This window comes from Heloderma suspectum, chromosome 3 (genome assembly GCF_057233095.1).
Source record: "Heloderma suspectum isolate Gila_16-S chromosome 3, 16-S_ref, whole genome shotgun sequence".
Classification (NCBI taxonomy): Eukaryota; Metazoa; Chordata; class Lepidosauria; order Squamata; family Helodermatidae; genus Heloderma; species Heloderma suspectum.
The window spans coordinates 214,831,893-214,857,255 of record NC_139460.1 but is presented as its reverse complement, the minus strand read 5'-3'; the positions used below and the strand labels follow the sequence as shown (position 1 = coordinate 214,857,255).

Below are 25,363 nucleotides of genomic sequence, written 5' to 3'. Positions count from 1 at the left end.
CCAGAGGTCCTGTACATGAGCAGAAAAACGTGACGAGAGGTTAATTTGCAGCTCTGCGATGCATGAGCCTTCCCTTTGCACAAATATTGATCTAAGGCCGTGCATGTATCTCTCCTGTCAGTAATAACAGCAGTGTGATATTCCTGCTGGATCTATGTATGCAAGGGCGTTTTAAGAAAAGGGAACAAAGAGAGGAGGGGGTGGTGATTAATTTCTGGGAGCAGAATTCCACTTGCAGAGGTGGAAATGCATTTTTTGCTATAGCACACCATGGCCCACCCTTCCAATGCAATGCATGTTTTTACTGACATTTGTCCCACCAGATAAAAGTTATTTCCAAACAACTGGAGATAAGCTGTGTTATTCCGTGCCAGCTATTCATGATCAAATGTAATTTCTTTTGTTGAGTTTTCTGAGCTGTGCGTGTGTGTTTGGGAGGTGGGAGGGGTTGGGGGAGAATAGCATCTTCATCCATGAGGCTTAAATGGGCTTTTCCTTAAAATCACTCTGTAAAAGGGAAATGTAAGCTCCACAGTGCCACAAACAGACACTTGTTTTCTCATCTACTGAGTCACACCATGGTCCATCTTTCTCATTATTGTCTACACCTGGCTTCCCCAACCTGGTGCCTTCCAGATGTGTTGGACTACATCTCCCAGCCCCCCCCCCAGCCAGCCCCCACCTGGACTGAATTTGGGACCTGGGTCATGTTTCCATGATAACAGAAGGAGAAGCGAATGGAGGAGTACTAGATTTTTTAAAAAGGAATTAGCTTTGCTGCACTTTGGTTCATGCAGGGCTCCACAAGCAGGTTCTCTGCACTAAAAATAGTTTCACAGAACATACTTCCTAGTGGGGGTGGGGGTTGGAGTAAACGCCATCTGACTGGCAGGGGCTGCTCAACCCGTAAAAGATGTTTTCCCCCTCTCCCCCTTTTCTCCTTTCCCCTGAAAGTCCTGATACACCTGCATTTCAGGAGCAAGCCTCATTGAGTACAATGGGAGTTACTTCCAAGTAGACACACACATGCTTGTTCTGGGAAAGGGGGGGGAGAACATAAAGAAGGGAAACCAGTCCCATTTTAACCCACAGGATCTCCATAACAAAGGGTCGGAGTAGTTACTTCCTAAGGCAATAAACCAAACAAAGGAGAATCAGAGCCTCGAGATCACGCTTTACTGCAGTTAGAGAATTGGGCTTTAAACTGTGCCATGTCAAATGCGAGGGATCTCTGTAAGTTCTGATGTGGGCATTCTTAGGGCAAGTCTCATTGACCACAAGGGGAGTTACTTCTGAGGAGACACTAATGGGTTTGTTGTGGGAAACAGAGCAGTAAACACAAAGACAGAAACCAGCCCCCATTTGAACCTGTAGGATCTCTATTAAACCAAAGGAGAATCAGAGCCTCAAGATCGTGCTTTACTGCACTTAGGGAATTGGGCTTTAAACTGTGCCACATCAATTGAGGGGGATCTTTGTAGGTTCTGATGCGGGCATTCAGAGGGCAAGCCTCATTCAGCACAATGGGGGTTACTTCTGAGGAGACACTAATTGGTTTGTGCAGGGATGGGAAACACACAGGAAACACCCCTTGAGTGGGGTCACGGTGAAAGGCACGCCCCTGGGCAGGGCTAGCATACCCGAGCTCAATGCGGGGTTGGGCCACACAGCAACTATACTGAGGAGAGCCCGACTTAAGGAACAGAATCAGACTTCAAGCAGTCTCAGGAAAGCCGGTTTTTCCCTGATAAGCTCCGGGGCGGCTGCTGGATGGCCACGACGTGGATCCCTAATGACCTCATCATGCAACCATCTCAGAGTAAGTCGCTGGTGGAGACACCCCCTTTGATGCAAAGCAAGCACTGTACTGCAAAGCTACAATCCTCTCTTCCATATTTCTGGTACATGTAGACTGTGAGGGGGACATGTGCATTGGATGCATATTGGGGCCCTTTTTAGGGATATGTGAATTAGCAAAACTCGATGTCACCAAAGTTCTCCGAATTCCATCTTGAAGCTCATTCTGAATTGAGTCCTTATTAGATTGTGAGCTTTTCTTTTCACATGAAAATCTGTGTATATTTGTGCATATTTTTCCAAACGCACCCATCATGCACCTTTGAAATGTATGAATTCTTTTCACATTGATTGAAGCATATCTGTGTGCATTTTTCAAAAGTCCACATTTTTTCATGCACATTTTTCAAACGTACTCATGCTGCCAGATGCATTTGGGGTGGGGGTGTCCATGAATCACACAAGCTTGGAAATGAATGGACTTCAGCCATAGATTGTGTCTAAGTCTGTGTTCAGTCTGGAAGGTGTGAATTGGGTAAATCCTGATCCAAAATGAACTGACACAAATTTCTCATACATCCATACCCTTTTTAAAACTGCACGGAAATAATGGGCACTGCTTGCATACAAGCAAAACTGTGATGTTCCCTGCTCTGTGGCTAATTAAAACACACACACACATGTCATCCAAATCTATGTTTTGGTACAATACATCACTTATATGTTAACTGATTAGTCAGTTTTCTTAATTAGCTATTTACTCAATATGTCCTTCTACTCTATTTTGAGATGACAGGAATATTTTTGTTGGACTGAAGCTTAGATTTAAAGAATTAACAAAGAGACCCATCATTGGTCAGAGATCTCTGCTTGCATTAAATGTCCATGACTCATCCACAGAGAGAGGAGCTTGATAGCAAGTGACTTTCCAAATCACTTCCCTTTTAATCCTACATAATAGAAGATTTTTCTATACATCACAGAAATGGGCTTTTACTTGCATAATCTTCTCTTTTGCCAGCACAACAACCAACACCTCATAAGTAAAAAATCCAAGCCAATGACTCAGAAAATTTATAGAGTGGATGCAAATGGGGACATTTCCCCAAAGTAACAGGATCAGCGTGGGCATCTCTGCGTCATCCAGATATAGCCTTAAACTAGAAAGAAGCACAGACATCACTAATAGGCTTGAAAATGCCAAACCCACCAGGGTCATTTCTAGAATATCAGTAAGTTATAAAACAGGAGTGGGGACCCTACTGGAAGCAAAATCCAGACCTCTGGGGCTTGCCAGATGGCCATGCCCTCTTTTCCTGGCCATGCTGTCCTTCCCCTGATTGCTGATCGTTTGGTCGTTTTCCAGCTTTGCACGCTTCCTGTCCCCGCACTCTGAAAGATCAAACCGCCTCTCCTAAGGCTTAGTTATTTGCAGTAAGAGCTTGAAGCTACAATATGCTAGTAATTTTTGTATTTTGGCCACACCCCTTTTGCCTTTGGCCCCACTCACCACTGGAAAGCAGCCCTGAAGAGCTTTTCCGAAACTGCATTTGGCCCGCTGGCTGAAGGGGGTGCCCTACTCCTGCTATAAGAGAGGACCTGAGCCTGAGTGCTTTCAGGAACAAAAGTGCTAATGGTACGCTTTCAAGCCTTACATTGCCTGGAGCCTGTGTATCTTAGGGCATGTCTCCTTCCATACGTTAGTTCCTTCCTGCGCTCTCAGATCTGCACAGGGGTCTCTGCATCATATCCACTCCAAGCTTTTAAAGGACTGTGTGGCCACACATCTGCACGTTCTCCATAGTTACAGTGTTGCCCATGCTCTGGAATATGGCCCCACTAGAATGGCATTTTTATAGCTCCCGTCTACTAATAGGAAAGTGTCATGTACCAGCAATCAAAACATGATAGGGTAGTTTAGCATCCCTAGGCCAGAGGCTTAGTGCTGAGGACAGCTCCCCAGTTGATAAGCAGATGCAGTGCCTGTCAGGGCCCGGCTTCAGCTCTGCAGTGGGCCTTGTAGATTATAGCCAGGATTTGATTAGAAGTAGCCTGGGAGGGCTTGGGCCTACTCAGCCTCTGGAATGTCAAGAGTCTGTGTGAGCTTATCTCTGTCAGCGTCCTCAGAGCAGAGCCAGGGGGAGTCACCCAACTCTCTGTCCATCTGCTGGTCTGGCCTTGGCAGGCAGGAAGGCTGGAAGCTGCCCATGAGAACCTGACAGAGGTGGGGTGGAGTTTGCAGAAGGTTGCCAGGTTGAAGCCTCACTGCTGGAGGGCTGAGCAGTGATGTCCTGTTTAGACAGGGGCCTTGCTGAAAGGCTAAAGGCCCTTGTCTGTCAAGGGATCTGGAGGGGGTGTCTTACAGTCACGCCTTCCCTTTTAAGCTGATGCAAAGGCAAAGAGCCTTTGCTAGGAACATCTCGTCTTCATTGCCCAAAGCCTTCTCTGTTCGGATCCATCATCGTCTGGGCCTTTGGAGGCACTCTGCATGCACATGGACTGGAACTTTGGATTGTTAAGGACTTGCCAAGAAAAGTACCGTGAGGCTTTTCATAGGCTTGAACCCTCGTTGCTGTGGATTGTGTGTCTGTGTTTGTAGCCAGCTCAGTGTACGGCAGGCTGGGTTTGATCTATGACTTTTGGACTTCCCTCAGCCAGAACTCATGCAGCATGGAGTTGCCAATGTGAAAGCAGTGGCCTGGAACTCCTTGCATGTGCGGGTATGCCCTTCCCTTGATCTTGGTGGGCCTTGACCATGTAGCCTAGAGTTATCAACAAAAGATTCAAAGTTCTTAAAAGTAAATACGTAGGCTGAAACGGCGAATCAAAAAGGGACGCAAATAGCGCCCACTACGCTATTTGTGTTCCCCTTTATTTTCACAGTCATAGTCTACGTAAATATTTACGCAGATTAAGACGGCAAAAATAAGGAACGCAAATGGCGGCGGCCGTAGCCACCGCCATTTGCGTGAGCGGTTTTGTTTTGTTTTTTAAACCCACCCAACCATGATAGGCTACGTAAAGATTTACATAGCCTATCATGTTGTGTGTTTTTTTTTTAACCTAGCCATGATAGGCTACGTTAACCTTTACGTAGCCTATCACATCTTTTTTTTTTTTTTTACAAGCCTGGAAATGGCGGCGGCTGGTCATAAGACCAGCCGCCGCCGTTGCCGCCACTGAAGCCGCCGCCGGAGCTGCCGCCGCCCGGAAGATCTGCCACAGGTAAGTCTCGTCCCGGGGGGGATCTGTGGGGGGGCGGGGAGCGGCAGGCCGTTCCGCCACAGAGTTGGGGGGGCCGAATGCACTGGCATTCAGCCTCACCGAGATCCGTGGCGGAATTCTCTGACATCCCTAGCAGATGGCCACTCATACTTCAAACAGACCACAGGGTGCCAGCCAGGAAGAAGCCTGGGCTGGCTCAAACGTCTTTGCCACCCACGCGGTGGGTATAAGGCGTTTTTCTGCATCATTGCAGAGAATTCAAGAGTACAACGTCCATTTGCAACAGCAGCTGGCCATGCCAAAAGCAAGAGCCCGGACTTGTGTGCTGCTTCCAGTGCGATGGGCACTTCTAGGCAGCAGCCCACCCTAGCTGTCAGATTAAGAAACAGGATGCCAACTGAATTCTGCCAATGCAAGTTAATTTATTTATTATTACATCTGTATCCCACCCTTTTTTCTCCAAGGGAGCCCAAGGGGGCTTACATGATCCTCCTCCTCTCCATTGTATCTTCACAACAACCCTGTGAGGTAGATTAGGCTGATAGTCAGTGACTGGCCCAAAGTCACCCAGTGAGCTTCACGGCTGAGCTGGGACTAGAAACCAGATGTCCCGAGTCCCAGTCCAACACTCTAATCACTGCACCACACTGACTGTATGTTAAATGACTGTTTCAATCTCAGTAATGACAGTGCATACATGTGTGACTCTTATGCCACAGCCACAGGCCGTCACAAAGGCTGGGTTCACCTTGCTTGGAGTAGTTGTCAGTGTTTTGCTAGCACTTACTGACTCAGGGATCCACCCAGAGAACCTGAGACCAAATTTGTATACCTGGAGTGCCCAAGAGGGCAAACATTTCCCCGCTTGTATGCTTGAACAACCATGGCAGAAAAAATATTTTTAATTCAGACGTGAAAAGGAAAGAACAACATGGGATTCAAACTGGCTGCTTTTGCAAACATAATCAACGGGGCCCTTTCTGTTAGACATGATTGTCTGAGATGCAGCTCCCAAGACCCCTCATTCCCTCTTCACATGGAAGGACAGTGCAGTGGTAGAGCACACATTTTGCATGCAAAAGGTCACAAGCTCAACCCACGGCATCTCCAGTTACAAGGATCCAGTAGTAAGTGAGGAGGACAAAGACCCAGTGGAGGCTGGTGGCTCCAATTTCGGCGGGGCTAGTATTCTATTCTGGGTTCCAGTCAGAACTCTAAAGGAGCTATCCAAGGTGCTGAACCCTATTCCCAAATAGGCCACCAGCCTCCACTGGAAAGATCCCCTGCCTGAAACCCTGGAGAGCAGCTGGGACAAATAGTCTGACCTGCTTGAAGGCAGCTTCTTATGTTCCTATGCTTCTTCAAAATTAAATGCTCAGAAGAAACACAAATATCTCTTTTGATTCTCTACCCTACTCAGAGTTCTTGTGGGGGGCAGTATGCAGCTACCACGCGATGTCTCCTTTTCTCCCAAGGTAAGAAGATTGCTTGCATAGGGTTTTACGGCGAAAAAAAAGAGAAATGCAAACGCTATTTGCATTTCTCTTTTTTTTCACTGTAAAACCCTAGGTAAATATTTACGTAGGATAAAATGGCGAGAAAAAAAAAGAACGCAAATAGCGCCCACTATGCTATTTGCGGTTCCCTTTTTTTCACCGTAAAAGCCTACGTAAATATTTACATAGGCTAGAATGGCGAAAAATAGGCAACACAAATGGCGGCCGCTGTAGCCGCTGCCATTTGCGTACATCGTGTTTTGTTTTGTTTTTTGCCCAGCCATGATAGGCTATGTAAAGACTTATGTAGCCTATCACAGCTGCCTGGCTGGACACAAATGGCACCTGCTATTTGCGTCTGCACCAGCCAGTCTGTGGCCGGAAATCTGGCTGCGGATGGCCTTGGCCAGCTGCTCTGCAGAGCAGCTGCGGAGCAGAGCCAGCCGGGCAGAATTCCAGGGGGGAGGACCGGATTGCCTCCCCCCATTGAGGATTCTGGGGGGGGGGATGGAGCGCCTCCCCCCCCACAAACACAATCCACGAAAAGGTAAGTGACTTTCCTACATCCCTAGTTGGATGGGCGACTGCCTGGGAATCAGGCTTCCTGCACTGAGCAGGGGGTTGTTCTATCCCTTCAAATGAGACTAAGTTTTACCCCCTCCTATCCCCCTCCCCAGAGCTTCACAACTTTGAATCTTCGAAGATCATACCTGAATTAGAAACAAAAAAGTGGAGAAGCCCCGATTCTGTGAGGATAATGCCTTAATTTTTTTAAAAAAACATCCGGAGCAGGGAATAGGAGGGGGTAAAACTTAACCGCATTTGAAGGGATAGAACAACTAGGGATGTCAGAGAATTCCGCCACGGAGCTTGGTGAGGCCGAATGCCATTGCATTCGGCCCTCCGAAATCCATGGCGGAACGAAGCCCCCGCTCCCCCAACCCACGAAAGGCACGCAAAACAGAGCACTTATCTGCTGCCGTCCGTGCTGACTTGCGAATGGCAGCCGCCCTGCGGCTGCCATTCACTTCTTCATCATAGCCGTAATAGGCTGCGTAATTATTTACGTAGCCTATCACGGCAAGTCCCCCCACAAAAAAACAGCGTAAGCAAATGGGAGTGGCTATGGCGGCCGCCATTTACGTTCCCTGTTTTTAGCTGTTTTAGCCTACGTAAATATTTACGTAGGCTATTACGGCGAAAAAAAGGGGAATGCAAATAGCGTAGTGGGCGCCATTTGCATTCCTTTTTTCCTGCTGTTTTAGCCTACGTAAATATTTATGTAAGCTATTACGGTGGGAAAAAAAGGAACGCAAATAGCATCCACTACGCTATTTGCGTTCCCCTTTTTTTTGCCGTAATAGCCTACATAAATATTTACATAGGCTAAAACGGCTAAAAATAGGGAATGCAAATGGCGGCTGCCATAGCCGCCGCCATTTGCGTACACTTTTTTTTTGTTGGGGGGGCTTGCTGTGATAGGCTACGTAAATACTTACATAGCCTATCACGGCAGCTTCGCTGAATGCAAATGGCGGCCGCTATGGCAGCCGCCATTTGCATCCGCAGCAGCCTGTCCGTGGCCGGAACTCCTGCTCCACGGAGCCAGCCCAGGGAGGATTCTGGGGGGGAGGGACGGAGCGCCTCCCCCCCATCGCGAATCCAAGCTGTGAAAAGGGAAGTGACTTTTGTACATCCCTAAGAACAACCCCCTGCTCAGTGCAGGAAGTCTGATTCCCAGGCAGTCGCCCATCCAACTACTGACCAGGGCCAACCCCACTTAGCTTCCGAGATCAGACAAGCACGTGCACATCCAGCCCTTTGCTTATTGCTGAGGAAACGGGGGCTGCTGAGGAAGCTATGCGATCAGTAGCTGGAAGAAGACATGGGGCCGTTGAGAGCTGTGACTGGACAGGAGGGAAATACAAACACTGCCGTATATGGACAGGTGGGGGAGGGGACTACGACTGGATATGGTAGCCAAGGTGGAAAATCAGAGCACATTAAGGGGAAATACCGGGATATTAGGTTGAAAGCGGGAGCATGGAAGTGGGAAATTCCGGTTCCAATTTGAGGAAGGTGCTGCGTAGTGTGAAAGGCAGGCAGTGAAACCTCATTGGAAGCAAAAAAAGGCGGTAAGTGTAGATCCAGCCAAAGTGAGGCAATTGCCTCAGGCAGCAGATGGTGGGAGCAGCAGCAGGAGCCCTCTGGCTGCACTTCCTGAGCCCCCTGGACATTTCTCACTGTTGGGGGACAGAGTTGTGTGTGCCATATGGCCTGCCCTGAGCCCCTAAGATAGCCTGCAGTCTCACTGTATGTATTAAAGATTCAGTTTTCAGTCCAGCTGGCTTCTGTACTTGGAATGGAAAGGTGCCATGTTGTCCTTGACTCAGGCAGCAAAATGTCTTGGGCCATTCCTGGATTTTATAGCAATTTAATTATTATAAATTGAGAGCCAGTGTGGTGTAGTGGTTACAGTGTTGGACTGGGACTCGGGAGATCCAGGTTGTAGTCCCCACTCAGCCATGAAGCTTACTGGGTAACTTTAGGCCACTCACTGACTCTCAACCTACCCTACCTCACAGGTTGTTGTGAGGATAACATAGAGAGGAGGAGGATCATGTAAGCTGCCCCATGATATCCTGATTAGCAAACTATAGGGGTGTACGAACCCCACTCACCTGACTCTGCTGGGGGGGTCCACGGGGGGGGGTGAGGTGATCCATTCCTCCCCCCGGAATCCTCCCCAGCCAGCTCTGCTCCGTAGCGAGTCCGTGGAGCTGGCGGCTGGGTCTGTCCGCTGCCAGACTTCCGTCTGGTGCCAGTCTGCAGAAGCAAATGGTGTCCGGCATAGCGGATGCCATTTGCATTCCTGCTCTTTGCCATGATAGGCTATGTAAATCTTTACATAGCCTATCACGCAAAGGGACAGGGACGCAAACGGCGTCTGCTATGCCACACGTCATTTGCTTCCGCAGACCAGCAGTGGATGGCGGTGGACGATCTGGACCCGGCCAGCGGCAGGTGGGATCTGGCCAGCACGAACTTCATGGGGTGGAAGAGGTGAGTGGTCCATTCTGCCACGGACTCTGGGGGGGGATTCTTTAGAATCTGGCCTCATTGGAGTCCATGGCGGAATTGTCCGCCATCCCTAGCAAAGTAGCTAAAAGTAGGCTAGATGAAACAATGATCCGGTGGATCCACAGTTGGCTACAGGATCGGACTCAAAGAGTGCTTATCAATGGGGTCTTCTCAAACTGGAGAGAGGTAACGAGTGGGGTACCGCAGGGCTCAGTCCTGGGCTCAGTGCTCTTCAACATTTTTATTAGTGACTTGGAGGAGGAGGTGCAGGGAACGCTGATCAAATTTGCAGATGACACAAAATTGGGCGGGATAGGTAATACCTTGGAAGACAGAAACAAAATTCAAAGTGATCTTGATAGGCTGGAGTGCTGGACAGAATACAACAGAATGACATTTATTAGGGATAAATGCCAAGTTCTGCACCTAGGAAAAAGAAACCAAATGCACAGTTACAAGATGGGGGGTACGTGGCTCAACCACACTACAAGCGAGAAGGATCTTGGAATTGTTGTAGATCACAAGCTGAATATGAGCCAATAATGTGATGTGGCTGCAAAAAAGGCAAATGCTATTTTGGGCTACATTTAGGGATGTCGGAGAATTTCTCCACAAATCTCCAGGAGGCCGAATGCCAACGCATTCGGCCCCCCGAAAATGGTGGGGAAATTCTCTGCCCCCCCGTCCCCCCCCAGGATTGGACTTACCTCTGTCGAATGTCCCTCTCGGCGGCGGGTCCCGGCGGCGTTTCGGCAGCGTTTCGGCGGCGGCGGGGGCGGCTGCCGGTCTTCCAACCAGCTGCCGGCGCCGCCATTTCCCAGTGAAGTAAAGTAAAAAAAAAAAAACATGATAGACTACGTAATGATTTACGTAGCCTATCATGGCTAGATTTTCAAAGTCAGCCGTGATAGGCTACGTAAATCGTTACGTAGCCTATCATGTTTTTTTTTTTTTACAATTTACTTTTTTATTTCACGGCCGGGGAGACGGGGCGCTCCCCCCCAGCCAGAATTTCGGCGGGGAGGGATGGGGCGCCTCCCCCCGGCCTGAATTTCAGCCGGGGGGGGCGTGGCACCTCCCCCCCACCAAGAATTTCGGGGGGAGAAATGGAGTGCCTCCCCCCCAAAAAAACAGCTGCGGGACCAGGTAAGGACTTTCGTCCATCCTTAGCTGCATTAATAGAAGCACAGCTTCCAAAACCCGTGAAGTACTAGTTCCCCTCTACTCAGCACTGGTTAGGCCTCATCTGGAGTACTGTGTCCAGTTCTGGGCAATGCACTTTAGGAAGGATGCAGACAAGCTGGAGAGGGTTCAGAGGAGGGCAACAAAGATGATCAGGGGACTGGAAACAAAGTCCTATGAAGAGAGACTGAAAGAATTGGGCATGTTTAGCCTCAAGAAGAGAAGACTAAGGGGAGATATGATAGTGCTCTTCAAGTACTTGAAAGATTGTCACAGAGAGGAAGGCCAGGATCTCTTCTTGATCATCCCAGAGTGCAGGGCACAGAATAACAGGTTCAAGTTACAGGAAGCCAGATTCCGGCTGAACATCAGGAAAAACTTCCTGACTGTTAGAGCAATATGACAATGGAACCAATTACCTAGGGAGGTGGTGGGCTCTCCCACACTGGAGGCATTCAGGATGAAGCTGGACAGCCATCTGTCAGGGATGCTTTGACTTAGATTCCTGCATTGAGCAGAGGGTTGGACTTGATGGTCTTATAGCCCCCTTCCAACCCTACTATTCTATGATTCTATGATTCTATGCCTTGGGTTACTTGCAAGAGGAAAAAGTTGGGATATAAATGTAATAATAAAAAGAAATGATGATGATGAAGATGATGATGGTGATATCAGGGCTCCCCCCACAGCATCCTGGAAATCATGAGGTGCTGATCTCTTTGCTGGAGATCCCTTGTGCCCATCTTCAACACCATCTCACAGAACTATAACTTACAGGGTTCCTGGGAAGAGAGAATGAGGACCCTCTCTAGCAGCTTTTCAAGCGGTCTCAGTCACCATGCAGTTGCTTGTATATGTGAACTACATCCAAGAAATGTTGGGAAGACAGGATATGAAGACAGGTCTTCAAGTGAAGGGCTGTCTGGTGTCTAAATCCAGTTTAATAAACCAGAAGAAGGAAGAGTTAGGCATTCAAGTTGCAAACTGAGCAGGCACACAGGTCACCTGGTAAGAGTTGTATTGTATTTTTATTTAAAGAGTTGCATTGTATTTTAATTAAATCATACTAATTAGTTCCAAATTTGCATCTGTACCTATAAATTAGCATGTGCAAATTTCAGGCAAAAGTGTGTCCTCTTTTTTGGGTAGTGCATTTCCTCTTTTTTGGCAAAGTGCAAGTGGGCATCCAAAATCTAACACAACATGACTCTTGCATGGTGCAGCGTTTATTTGCACCCACACAGTACATTTTGCAAAGGCAAAGGCATAATCTACTGCTTGATCTATTTGATTGCTTTACTTCTCAGCATGGATTGCATAAGACCCAGGAGATGGTGAAGAACAGGGTACAAATGGAAGGGTGATAGTACTTTAAGCCATCTGCATTGTGAGTAGGGATGTCGGAGAATTTCTCCACGAATCTCTGGGAGGCTGAATGCCAACGCATTCGGCTCCCTGAAATTGGTGGGGAAATTCTCCGCCACCCACCCCGCCACCCCCCGGGATGGAACTTACCTCGTGTGAATGTCCCTCTCGGCGGTGGGTCCCGGCGGTGGTTCTGTGGCGGTTCTGCGGCGGCAGCCAGTCTTCTGACCGGCTGCCGCCGCCACCATTACAAAGTAAAAAAAAAAATGTGATAGGCTACGTAAAGATTTACGTAGCCTATCATGGCTAGATTTTCAAAGTCAGCCGTGATAGGCTACGTAAATGTTTACGTAGCCTATCACGGCTGACTTTGAAAAAAAAAAGCGCGTACGCAAATGGCGGCGCCCATGGGCGCCGCCATTTACGTTCCTTATTTGGGCACAGGTAGCCTACGTAAAGATTTACATAGACTACGGCGAAAATAAGGGCAACACTTTGCATTGCCCTTATTTTTGCCGTAGTCTATGTAAATCTTTACGTAGACTACCCGTGCCCAAATAAGGAACGCAAATGGTGGCACCCATGGGCGCCGCCATTTGCGTACGCGCTTTTTTTTTTTCAAAGTCAGCCGTGATAGGCTACGTAAAGATTTATGTAGCCTATCAGGGCTGACTTTGAAAATCTAACCGTGATAGGCTACGTAAATCTTTACGTAGCCTATCACGTGTTTTGTGTTTTTTTTACTTTTTTCTTTCGCAGCCGGAGAGGCGGGGCGCTCCCATCCGGCCAGAATTTCGCCGGGGAGGGACAGGGCGCCTCCCCACCCGCCAAGAATTTCAGGGGGAGAAATGGAGCGCCTCCCCCCCCCCACCGAAAACAGCTGCGGGACCAGGTAAGGGACTTTCGTCCATCCCTAATGCGAGAACCTTGGCTTTTGTTTTTAGCACTGTGAAAGCCTCAGCTTTCATTTTCAGAAATTGTGGCACAGTAAGCCACTGAAGGTTGAGAAACCAATACGGGGCTTTGTGCAAGGCTTCCAGTGACATGGGGTACAGTACTTTTTAACAGGATTATTAATAACAAGCAACACATTTCACGGAGGCCTTTCAACATATTAAACAGAGGCTTTATTTTTCCCAATACAGCATCCAAACTCTTTTTTCTTTTTCAAATCTTATTTCAAATAAGGAAGGGTTTTGATTTTAGCATTAGCCTAAAAGCAACTAATGTTTACCTGTGGCAAATATTTTGATTTATAGATGGCTCCTAAAATCTTCCAGGGACTTCCAATGGCCATTCAGAATGAACCAATGTATTGTAATGGCATGCACTGTTCCTTTTTTAGTGAATCACATCCTAAAAAGGAGAGGGCTTTACTGCACTACAGAAGTCTCTGTGTCTACTGTTGCTGTTCCTTATCATTCTGTCCTCTTGTCTGCGTCAGCAGTTGACACTTAACAAGGTCTGGCATTTGCTGTAACCCATGTACTGGCAGGTGTGTGTTCTGTGGTTCCTCACAACTGGGATGCTACCATTTCAGAGTTCCAGGTGAAGGGAGGAATGGCAGCCTCCCAGAGAGGCCTTCCCAGTCACTGTCATCACCAAATAAGTTTGGAACGAAGGGATGGTGGAAGATCCATGCATGGGGGTGGGGGAGGTGTTGGGAAGGTTGTGTGAGGTGGAAATGACACTTGGGCTCCATCACATTTTTTACGAGTGTAATGGGGCTTCCAAATTTTGGAAGTGGGTTCAGAAAATAGAGCTCTTTTCTGCTTTCTTGTAAAATACCCTTGTGAATAAATGACCTATATATAACAATTGTTGTTACATATTTTGTGTGGCATTTGTGAGGCAATAATATATCTGAGTAGGCGTTGTGTTGGCTGGGGTGAAGATTTACGTAATTTGGCCTAAGGTAAAAGAAGTCATTCTTTTACCTTTTAAAGTAAAACTTTACCTTTTTTTTTTTAACCTTTTTAAAGAAGTCATTCTCCAGCAAAGGAGATCGTTACCTTGTTGTGGTGCTGGAGCTTGAGCACCTCAATGATGTCATGAGCTAAACTGTGAAGGGACACCCAAGACGGGAAGGTCATGGCAGAGAGGTCAGACTAAATACAATCCCTGGGGAAGGAAATGGCAAGCCACCCCAGTATTCTTGCCATGAAAACTAAATGGATCAGTACAACCAGAGATATGTCGGTATACCATCGGAAGATGGGACTCCCAGGTCAGAAGATGGTCAAAATGCTACTGGGGAGGAACAGAGGATAAGTTCAACTAGCCCCAGATGTGATGACGCAGCTAGCTCAAAGCTGAAAGGACGGCTAGCAGCCGATGGTGCTGGTGATGAACGACAAATCCGATGTTCTAAAGATCAATACACCATAGGAACCTGGAATGTAAGATCTATGAGCCAGGGCAAATTGGATGTGGTTATTGGGGAGATGTCAAGATTAAATATAGACATTTTGGGTGTTAGTGAACTGAAATGGACTGGAATGGGCCACTTCACATCAAATGGCCACCAGATCTACTACTGTGGACAAGAGGACCACAGAAGAAATGGAGTAGCCTTCACAATTAATAATAAAGTGACTAAAGCAGTGCTTGGATACAATCCAAAAAATGACAGAATGATCTCAATTCGAATTCAGGTAAGCCATTTAACATCACAGTGATCCAAATATACGCCCCAACCACAGATGCTGAAGAAGCAGAAGTAGATCAGTTCTATGAGGATCTGCAGCACCTACTGGATAGTACGCCAAAAAAAAAATGTTATTTTCATTACAGGAGACTGGAATGCTAAGGTGGGTGGTCAAACGACACCTGGAATTACAGGCAAGCATGGTCTGGGAGAACAAAATGAAGCAGGACATAGGCTGATAGAATCAATTTTGCCAAGACCACTCACTGTGCATAACAAACACTCTCTTCCAACAACCTAAGAGACGACTTTATACATGGACTTCACCAGACGGTCGACACCGAAATCAGATTGACTACATCCTTTGTAGCCAAAGGTGGCAGACATCTATGCAGTTGGTAAAAACAAGACCTGGAGCTGATTGTAGTTCAGATCATGAACTTCTTATTGCACAATTTAGAATCAGACTAAAGAGAATAGGGAAGACCCACAGATCAGTTAGATATCAGCTCACTAATATTCCTCATGAATATGCAGTGGAGGTGAAGAATAGATTTAAGGGACTAGATTTAGTAGATAGGGTCCTGGAAGAACTATGGACAGAAGTTCACAACATTGTTCAGGAGGTGGCAACAAAAAACATCCCAAAGAAAAAGAAAACCAAGAAGGCAAGATGGCTGTCTGCTGAGACACTGGAAGCAGCCCAAGAAAGAAGGAAAGCAAAAGGCAACAGTGATAGGGGGAGATATGCCCAATTAAATGCAAAATTCCAGAGGTTAGCCAGAAGAGATAAGGAATTATTTTTAAACAAGCAATGCGTGGAAGCGGAAGAAGATAACAGAATAGGAAGAACAAGAGACCTCTTCCAGAAAATTAGAAACATCGGAGGTAAATTCCAGGCAAAAATGGGTATGATCAAAAACCAAGATGGCAAGGACCTAACAGAAGCAGAAGAGAGCAAGAAAGGTGGCAAGAATATATGGACGATCTGTATAGGAAGGAGAATAATATCGGGGATAGATTTGATGGTGTGGTCAGTGAGCTAGAGCCAGACATCCTGAAGAGTGAGGTTGAATGGGCCTTAAGAAGCATTGCTAATAACAAGGCAGCAGGAGATGACGGTATCCCAGCTGAACTGTTTAAAATCTTGCAAGAGATGATGCTGTCAAGGTGATGCATGCCATATGCCAGCAAATTTGGAAAACACAAGAATGGCCAACAGATTGGAAAAAATCAACTTATATCCCCATACCAAAAAAGGGAAGCACCAAAGAATGTTCAAACTATCAAACAGTGGCACTTATTTCACATGCCAGTAAAGTAATGCTCAAGATCTTACAAGGTAGACTCCAGCAATTCATGGAACAAGAATTGCCAGATGTACAAGCTGGGTTTAGAAAAGGCAGAGGAACTAGAGAACAAATTCCCAAAATCCGCTGGATAATGGAGAAAGCCAGGGAGTTTCAGAAAAACATCTATTTCTGTTTTATTGACTATTCTAAAGCCTTTGACTGTGTGGATCATAAGATATTGTGGCAAGTTCTTGGTGGTATGGGGATACCAAGTCATCTTGTCTGCCTCCTGAGGAATCTGTATAACAAGCAAATAGCAACGGTAAGAACAGACCATGGAACAACGGACTGGTTTAAGATTGGGAAAGGAGTACAGCAGGGTTGTATACTCTCACCCTACCTATTCAACCTGTACGCAGAACACATCATGCGACGTGCTGGGCTTGATGAAGCCAAGGCTGGAGTTAACATCGCTGGAAGAAACATTCACAATCTCCGATATGCAGATGACACCACTTTGATGGCTGAAAGCGAGGAGGAGCTGAGGAACCTTCTGACGAAGGTGAAAGAAGAAAGTGCAAAAGCTGGGTTGCAGTTCAACCTCAAAAAAACCAAGATTATGGCAACCAGCTTGATTGATAGAGGGAGAAAATGTGGAGGCAGTGACAGACTTTGTCTTTCTAGGCACAAAGATTACTGCAGACATTGACTGCAGCCAGGAAATGGTAAGATGTTTACTTCTTGGGAGGACAGCAATGACAAATCTTGATAAAATAGTTAAGAGCAGAGACATCACACTGACAACAAAGGTCCGCATAGTTAAAGCAATGGTATTCCCTGTAGTAATCTATGGCTGCAAGAACTGGACCATAAGGAAGGCTGAGTGAAGGAAGATAGATGTTTTTGAACTGTGCTGCTGGAGGAAAATTCTGAGAGTGCCTTGGACTGCAAGAAGATCAAACCAGTCCATATTCCAGGAAATAAAGCCAGACTGCTCACTTGAGGGAATGATATTAAAAGCAAAACTGAAGTACTTTGGCCACATCATGAGAAGACAGGAAACCCTGGAGAAGATGCTGATGCTAGGGAAAGTGGAAGGCAAAAGGAAGAGGGGCCGACCAAGGGCAAGATGGATGGATGATATTCTGGAGGTGACGGACTTGACCTTGGGGGAGCTGGGGGTAGTGACAGCCGACAGGAAGCTCTGGTGTGGGCTGGTCCATGAAGTAACGAAGAGTCGGAAGCGACTGACCGAATAAACAACAACAACAACAAAAAGAAGTCATTAGAGGCTTGTAATGGCCTCTAATGGTAAATGGTAAATGTTAAGAATCCCTTGAGTACAAAAGATCCCTTTAATTAATTATTTGTTTAATAGTTCAACTTGTCTCTAGTGTTGGTGCCCATCTCATGCCTAAGGCTCTTATACCAGTTACTAGGAGATTTTACAGTATTCTAACAGAATTGGTGGCGGTGGGAAAGGGTCAGCTTGTAGAACTCTGAGTCATAGCAGCAGGCCCTGAAATATAAGCATTTGGTACAAATAAGAAATCCCATAAGTGGGACAGCCCAGTGAAGGAGCAGTTCCCCCACACAGGTGATGGCAGTAGTGGGATAAGGAAATCCTCCATACCCCTGTATTGTGTCAAACCTCAGGCCACCAAGCCAAATCCGGCCTGCCTGGGATCCCAATCTAGCCCTTCAGGGTTCCTCACATGGCCACGCTCACTTCCCTTGATCCCACCCCCTTTCCCATGGCTGATTGTTTGGTGGTTTCCCAGCCTTTGCACAGGTTTTTCCCACTCAGAAAGGTTGAAATGTCTTTGCTAAGACTTCCTTACTGGCAGTAACAGCCTTATGCTAAAATATGCAGGTATTTTTGGCACCACCCCTTTTGCCATTGCCCCCCTCCCCCAGAATGTGTCCCCTAAGAGCTTTTCCAAGATTGAATACACCCCTGGCGTAGTGGCTGAACCCAATTTCAAATTGCTCGGAGGGAAGCTTGCCCATCTCTACCAAAGGGGAATGGCTGAACTTTACCATGGAGAGAGAAAGCTGAGTGTTCCTTTTGGAAAATAATTTCACCCTTTGCTTCTGACTCCTTACCCTGAATTTGGACTCCTTCTCCTGAAGACTCTGAGAAGAGGGCACCACCCTGGAACATTAAGTCAAACCTTGAGATTACAGGCACAGCAACATTGGTGGAATAAAAACATAACTTCCATCATCATTTGTTGGCTAGTGGCCCATGTGTGCTCAGAACTGGGATTTCCCCAGCCCAGTCTGGCCTGGCCCTCCATTCTTATGCTGCTCTCCCATTTCTGCATGAATACTGAATCAAGCTAGGGGAAATGTAGAACTTTTGAAACCATTGAAGCTTGAAATTTCAAAGTCCTTAACCACATTAGCAGCTGGAGGCCCATTATTATTCATTGCATCTCTCCAGGCCTGCTTGGAATGTCTCCTTTAATTAACTGCCCTCCCACTTTGTCCCTTTATCACCAGAGACAGAAAGGAACAGACCGAAGAAGTATTGTGGTCCTTACATATCCTAACCCCAGAATAACATATGCATGCAACACGCACGCGCGCGCGCGCACACACACACACAGTCTGTAGGAATCGGAGGGAGGCAAAACAAGTCCCACTGATGAATGATGATGGATTGACTTCTTTGCTCTGCTTTAGTGTGGCAGGGGCACTTGGAACACAATAATGCAAAAAATGTGCTCCATTTGGGACTGTGTAGTGAAGGGAGGGAGGTTGGAGTATGGGGCTCTGATGAGAGTCAGAGGTTTAGAGTCAGGGAGGATGAGGCGTCAAACTTGGACCAGTACATACATACAGTCTTCCTAAACACTGTCCCACTTCCATTCAGATTTCCCCTAGATTTCTCCAGGTTGTTTCCCTCCTAATGTATGCTTCTATTTCCTTTAACCCGTCAATATTCTCTGCACATTAAATGTATTAGAAGGCAAACAGCAAAAAGCAAAAAATAGTTCTTAACAAAAAAAATATTCAAGCAAAAAACAGAGTTGAAGTGAAACTTAACATACAGCAGCCTCTCCTTGTGCTAGACTACAACTCTCAGCATCCCTGGCCAGCTATGTTGGGAATTGTACTCCAACACACCTGGAGGGCACCAGGTTGGGGAAAGCTGTTCTATAGGATGCTTTATTACAAAATCTAATAACATATAATAGCACACAAATAATAAAACCCCCATAGGCCTAGTTCTATCAAATAGATTACAAGATAAACCAAACACACTTCAACACAAAAGTCTTCATTGGTGGCTTAATTAACATCATAACAAATCAGTAGGCTTTGGCCCTTGTAAGCAAATCTTTAAAAGGAGGATGACTAAACAATTATCTTCAAACACCTGTTGTAAATGACCATCCTAACTAAGCAGTTAATTATTCTTCAATATGGTTATGGGTAAACACTTTCCAAAACCAATTAATACAACTGACATTATCCATAAATATCATTTTTCAGGATGTAGGGAAATAAAGGTTTATTCTTTAGCCTAATTGAGCCAGATGGCCTCAATGAAGAGCTGGATTCCCCCCACCCAACCACCACCTTTCTTTGAGATACAGAGCTTTGCAGACACTCCTTAAGTGTGTGGTGTATGTCCAAAAATGAAAGGCCTTGAATCTAACCAGTACAATTATGGGTACAGCTGAAATGATTTAAAGAACATATATGAACTGCTGCTTACAAATTATGTCATCAGTTGCAGGATTTATTCTTCTTTCAGAGATCTCTGCAGGCTAATTTTAAGTAAGTACACACAGACATAGTATTAGCATGTTTATGTCGTCTAATACATTTTTAACTGTTTATGCATACAAATGCATATTAATGTGTTCTATTGTTCATGTGGTCCCTGAAGAAGGCCCAGAAATATATGCCACAGGGACGAAATGTGCTGGGCTACTTTGCAGAATAAAACTTTATTTCCCTACATCCTGAGACTCACTCTCTTTTTCCCATCAAGCAGATTTTGTGTGTCAGGAAAGGGCAGCAAATTGTTAGCTATTTGACTGTATTTGATTTAATCCATTTCTTAGCTTTCAAGACCATAGACTTGGTGGGTTCAATTTATTAGTCTTGTATTTTTACTGTTAGGGATGGGGAGTGGTGCTTGTGGGATTTTCTGCCTCGGATTAGGGATGTCGGAGAATTTCTCCACGAATCTTGGGGAGGCCGAATGCCAACGCATTCGGCCCCCCGAAATTGGTGGAGAAATTCTCCAACACCCCCCGCCCCCCCAGAATGGGACTTACCTTTGGCAAATGTCCCTGGCGCTGGCGGCTCCTGGCGGCGGTTCGGCGGCAGTTTGGCGGTGGCGGCGGCCGGTCTTCCGACCGGCTGCCGCCGCTGCCATTTCCAAGTGAAAAAACAACAACAACAAACGTGATAGGCTACGTAAAGATTTACGTAGCCTATCATGGCTAGATTTTCAAAAAACACCATGATAGGCTACGTAAATCCTTACATAGCCTATCACGCTGACTTTAGGGGGGGGAAGCGCGTACACAAATGGCGGCACCCATGGGCGCCGCCATTTGTGTTCCTTATTTGGGCACATGTAGTCTACATAAACATTTACGTAGACTATGACGAAAATAAGGGCAACACTATTTGCGTTGCCCTTATTTTTGTCGTAGTCTACGTAAATGTTTACGTAGACTACACGTGCCCAAATAAGGAACACAAATGGCGGCGCCCATTGGCGCCGCCATTTGCGTATGCGCTTCCCCCCCCCCAAAGTCAGCTGTGATAGGCTACATAAGGATTTACGTAGCCTATCATGGCTGACTGCAAGAACGCAAACGGCAGCGTCTACGGCCACCGTCATTTGCGTCCCGGCAGGAGAAGAGATTCGCGGCCGGAGGGATGGAGCGCCTCCCCCCCAGCCAGAATTTCGGCTGGAGGGACGGGGAGCCTCCCCCCCGGCCAGAATTTCGGTGGGCAGGAACGGAGCGCCTCTCCCCCACTGCGAAGCAAGCTGCGGGACCAGGTAAGTGACTTTCGTCCATCCCTACCTCGGATGCCAAAATAACTTGGCTGGCTTTGGGTGCTATGCACCTTGGGTGGGTGGAGGGTGCCATTTGCCGCTCTGCCTCAGGCAGCAAAATGCCTTGGGCTAGCCCTGGTCAATGAGTGCGGCTAGCCAAATCAGCAGCTGCACACTTGCACAGTGCAAGGCTGATGGATACTCCTGTACTATGTCCACCACCGCCTCTTGATGATTTCTGGAAAGGACTGGAATTTCCCCACCCCTGTCGAGCACAGCAGCAGCTGTGCCTACTGCTTCACTGTCCACGCCGACTGCTAGGCTAGCTCCATGGAGACCCATGGTCGAGTATTTACACAAGCATGCAACTTACTGAAAGCCAGTTAGAATCTGACAGCATAGGCTCCCTTGCAGGGTTGCTGTGAGAATAAGATGTTGGAGGAAGGGCAGGATAATCATGTGCTCAATACATATAATTACAGTCAAGTTGCAAAATACATGGCAAAGTACTATTTAAATCAAGGACAGGAAACGTGTGGTCCTCCAGATGTTCTTGGACTGCAATTCCCAGGATCCCTCACCACTGGCTATGCTGGCTAGGGCTGATAGGAGCTGCAGTCCTACAGCCTCTGGAGTGCCACACATTCTTCACCCCTGCTTTAAATGATATATAATAAAATACTCTGAAGGAGGCCATATAGTATAATTCTGTGCTTTATTGCTGAACAAAGTGCAGCGTGTAGAAATAGTGCAATGTTCAGCATGTAGAAATAATGTTATTCCCCAAGATTTTCCTGCACAAACCAGTTTTATATATGGTGGACCACAAGAAATAGGCAGGACTCCTATGCCTTTTAATTGGTTGCACAGAAGAGGGAATTTTGGCAGACATAGCTTTTCTCACCTCTGTATGGTAAGAAGCACATACCCAAATCCACACTTCCCCACAACTATTAAAGGGACACGAGCCCCATCCTCCTTTCTGTTTGGGCACCGTAGATCCCCCACTCACACACACACACACGGGTTTGAAGGAAATTCTTGACAAGTAGAAATTATGATAGGAAGTCCTGTCTGTGAAAATGAAGCTCTAGAAAAGTGTAAGAGTTGAAAATGTTTACTAGAACCTGAGGTGCCTGGTAGTTTTCCCATGGATTGCAATATTAATGCTCTTTTGAACCACGTACTGTATGAAATATTCATATTTTCTTCCCGTGGCAAACAAAGGCAGAAAGCACAGGTAGTTTATGAAGATGCTTTGTGGTTCTACATTCTGATCTTCCTGGGATTACTGTCAAAATCATGCAGCTTCCCACTCCCCGGGATTCTTATTTATCTTTTAATGTGAGATATGAGGAAAAATAACGGAAGATATATTTCTGCTGTAGCACTTTCTGTGTCTTAAAGGCTCCAATCCTATACACACACACTTGGGAGTAAGTCCCACTGAATTCAGTGGGATTTACTTCTGACCAAATATACATAGAATTAGACTACAGATCTTTTGGTTTAGAAGTCAGAATATGTTCAGAGAAAGTTGTAGGTGAATTAAATTTAGGTTGCAATCCTACACACATTTACCTGGGAGAAAGTCCCACTGAACTCAGTAGGACTTACTTTGGAGTAGACATGCATATGATTGTACTGTTGGTCCTATTTACATGCTTCTATGTGGCATTAATGCTAGCATCTAACGGCCCCATCTGATGTGTCAATTTTAGCAGCTGCAACAAATGGCACCACATCCTATCCTAACCCTGACAATGGTGCAGGTTCAGAAATGTCCTGTGGTATCCTATTTTCCTTTAAAAAATCTCTGAGAAATTAAATGAACTTCTGAGGCCAATATTATTATTATTACTATAATGATTATTTTATTATTATGATACCATAGATGTACATGACTCATACCAGCAGGGGTGGGCAACTTGTACAGCCCTGAGGGCCACATGAAGCAGTGGGTGAGCAGCCAGGGACCACACACATTGCTGGGACGGTGGTGAGCTTAAAGCCCCTCCCCACACACAAATATACACAAACAGATGCATAACCTCTCTCACACACACATACGCACAGGTGCCACTGCCCCCTCTCCCACAGAAACTCCAACTCCCCACCCCTCCAAGGATTAGAGGATCAGGATCTTAAACCTCCACTTCCCAGGAAGGGAAAGCATTCCTCTTCTTGCTAGGCCTAAAATGGACATTTTGCTGCTCTAGCTCACCAAGCTCTATAGTTTCTCTGAAGAGTAACATTACTGAGAAAAAACCCACAGTGTTTGGTGGGCTAGAGCAACCACTTTTCTCCTTGAGAGAAACCATGGAATATAGCCAGTTTAGGTGGCAAAAGATGCTCTAGCCCTCTATATTCTGTGGTTTCCTTCTCAATAATGTTAGTCTTCAGAGAGAAACTATAGTTTGGTGGGCTAGAGAGGCAACAAATCCATTTTTGGCCCCAAAATGGGAAAAAGAAGTGTAGCAGGAGAGGTGTAGGTAGGGGATTTGGTGTGTGTGTGTGTGGGGGGGGGGGGGTGGCAGCTAGGGCTCCCAAGGGCTGCAGGAAAGACCCCTGAGGGCCACAGGTTGCCCAAGCTTGCTTTACAGAGTAGTATAAGTCAAAAGATTGGAGTCTGCCCTGAGGTGCTTGCAATCTAAATTTCAAGAGGAGGAGGGAAGACAGGAAGAAGAGAGGCAGACAATGTGCAAATGCAATTGTACATAATTAGGGTTAGTTTTTGTAGGGGGAAAGGACCAAAGTCAAGCACCATGTAGGTGTTCTGGAAGGGAGTTCCAGGCCCATGGAGCATCAGAGGAGTATGGGTAGAATCATTTAAAGGAGCAAAAGATCTCTTGGCAGCTGAGGGAGAAGGGGAGGTTATGGCCAGGAATACAGTGCAGAAGGATAAGCAGGTAAGGCAAGGAGCTTGAGCAGAATAGGAAATTGGAGTAAGGAGTTATAGGGACATCTGAGAATTTTGTTTCTGTTCTCAAATCATGTGAACATACCCCTTTCACAATTCCAAATGCACCCAGGAACATTTTTTTTAAAAAAAGTAATGTTCACATATTCCCAAATTTGCAATCATGTTAGAAAAGTGTATGGGGGGGGGGATGCACATTTTCACACTTCACCTCATTAAGTAAAGTGTACACATTTGAAAAATATGCACAGAAATGCACACTTTCCCCATTTGAAATGTGCACTTTTCCCATTCAAACAAACTGAAAAACAGGTCAAAAATGAAAATGGGAGTGAGCCAAAACGAGTTTTGAAGTGAATTTTGGAGAATGTCAGCAAGCTCAAAAATCATGATTTCTCTCATGAAGGAATTGTGGAGGGGTGTCACATCGTTCAAATAACAAGAGTGGTGAATTATTTTGGTGTCAGAGTTCTAGACAGGTGATAGATGTGACAATGGGAAGACAGAGAGGAGAAGGTTGCAATAGTCAAAGCAGATTACCAGAGCATGAACTGGAGGAGAGAGAGAGAGATGGGAAGCAGGGCCCAACTCCAACAACTCTGCTGAGAGACCAGCTCCATTTGGCTCTTCCTCTCACACAACTGTTTCCATTCAAATTGGTTATTATAAGAACTTTTTAACTTTAAGAACAGGTGCTTGAGTTTGCTCATTTTCCTCTTCCCTCCTTATCCCATTTTCCTTTTGTGTCATATTTTTTAGATTCTAAACCTGAGGAAAGGAACTGTCTTGTTTGCTATGGAAGTTATGTAAGCTGCTTTTGTAAGCCTTTTCAGCTGAAGAGCAGGGTAAAAATGCTCAAAATGAATGGATGGATGAATGAATGAAAAAAACTAGAGATTTAGCCATGAAGATGGAAAAGAAGAGCCAGAGGTTTGTGGCATTTTACAGGGGAAAACGGCATGGCTTGGTAATGGATTGAATATGGGGAGCAGAGTGCGGAGTCAAGGAGAAAGCTGAGACTTCATCCCCTTTGTTTCTCTAAAAAATATTAATTGCGATGGGAAATTTGACAGGGCCTTCGAAACTTGGCATCTATCCATCGGCCATATCCCTGGTAAACATTTGACCCTGGTAAACAGGGTGGATGGCAACATTCTCAACAGATACCCAGAATGGCAACCAGACTGACAGCTGAATCTTACTTCGGCACTGGTCTTCCATTGTACTTGAGGACAGAAGAGTAGCTTAGGGGTAGAGGGCAGGCCACATGGCACACACACAGCACTGTCCTCCTACACCTTGCTGCTGCTTCCTGCCCTCCAGCATCTG

The 25,363-nt window shown here is 46.2% G+C and overlaps 1 protein-coding gene across 4 annotated transcripts in view; it reads right to left on the bottom strand.

Annotated features, from left to right (window-relative positions):
• LOC146350733 (uncharacterized) overlaps nucleotides 1-25,363 on the bottom strand; it is a 134,416-nt gene that overhangs the window by 14,164 nt on the left and 94,889 nt on the right. The window contains exon 4 of one of the 4 annotated variants that reach the window (XM_084841899.1): nucleotides 18,192-18,240. The exons of 2 other annotated variants lie outside the window; for them this stretch is intronic. In XM_084841899.1, coding sequence (XP_084698025.1) covers nucleotides 18,192-18,240 — 49 coding nt within the window. Of the gene's footprint in view, nucleotides 1-9,822; nucleotides 10,026-18,191; nucleotides 18,241-25,363 lie in introns of those variants that run through there. One more of the 4 variants, XR_014788877.1, reaches the window with a different exon arrangement.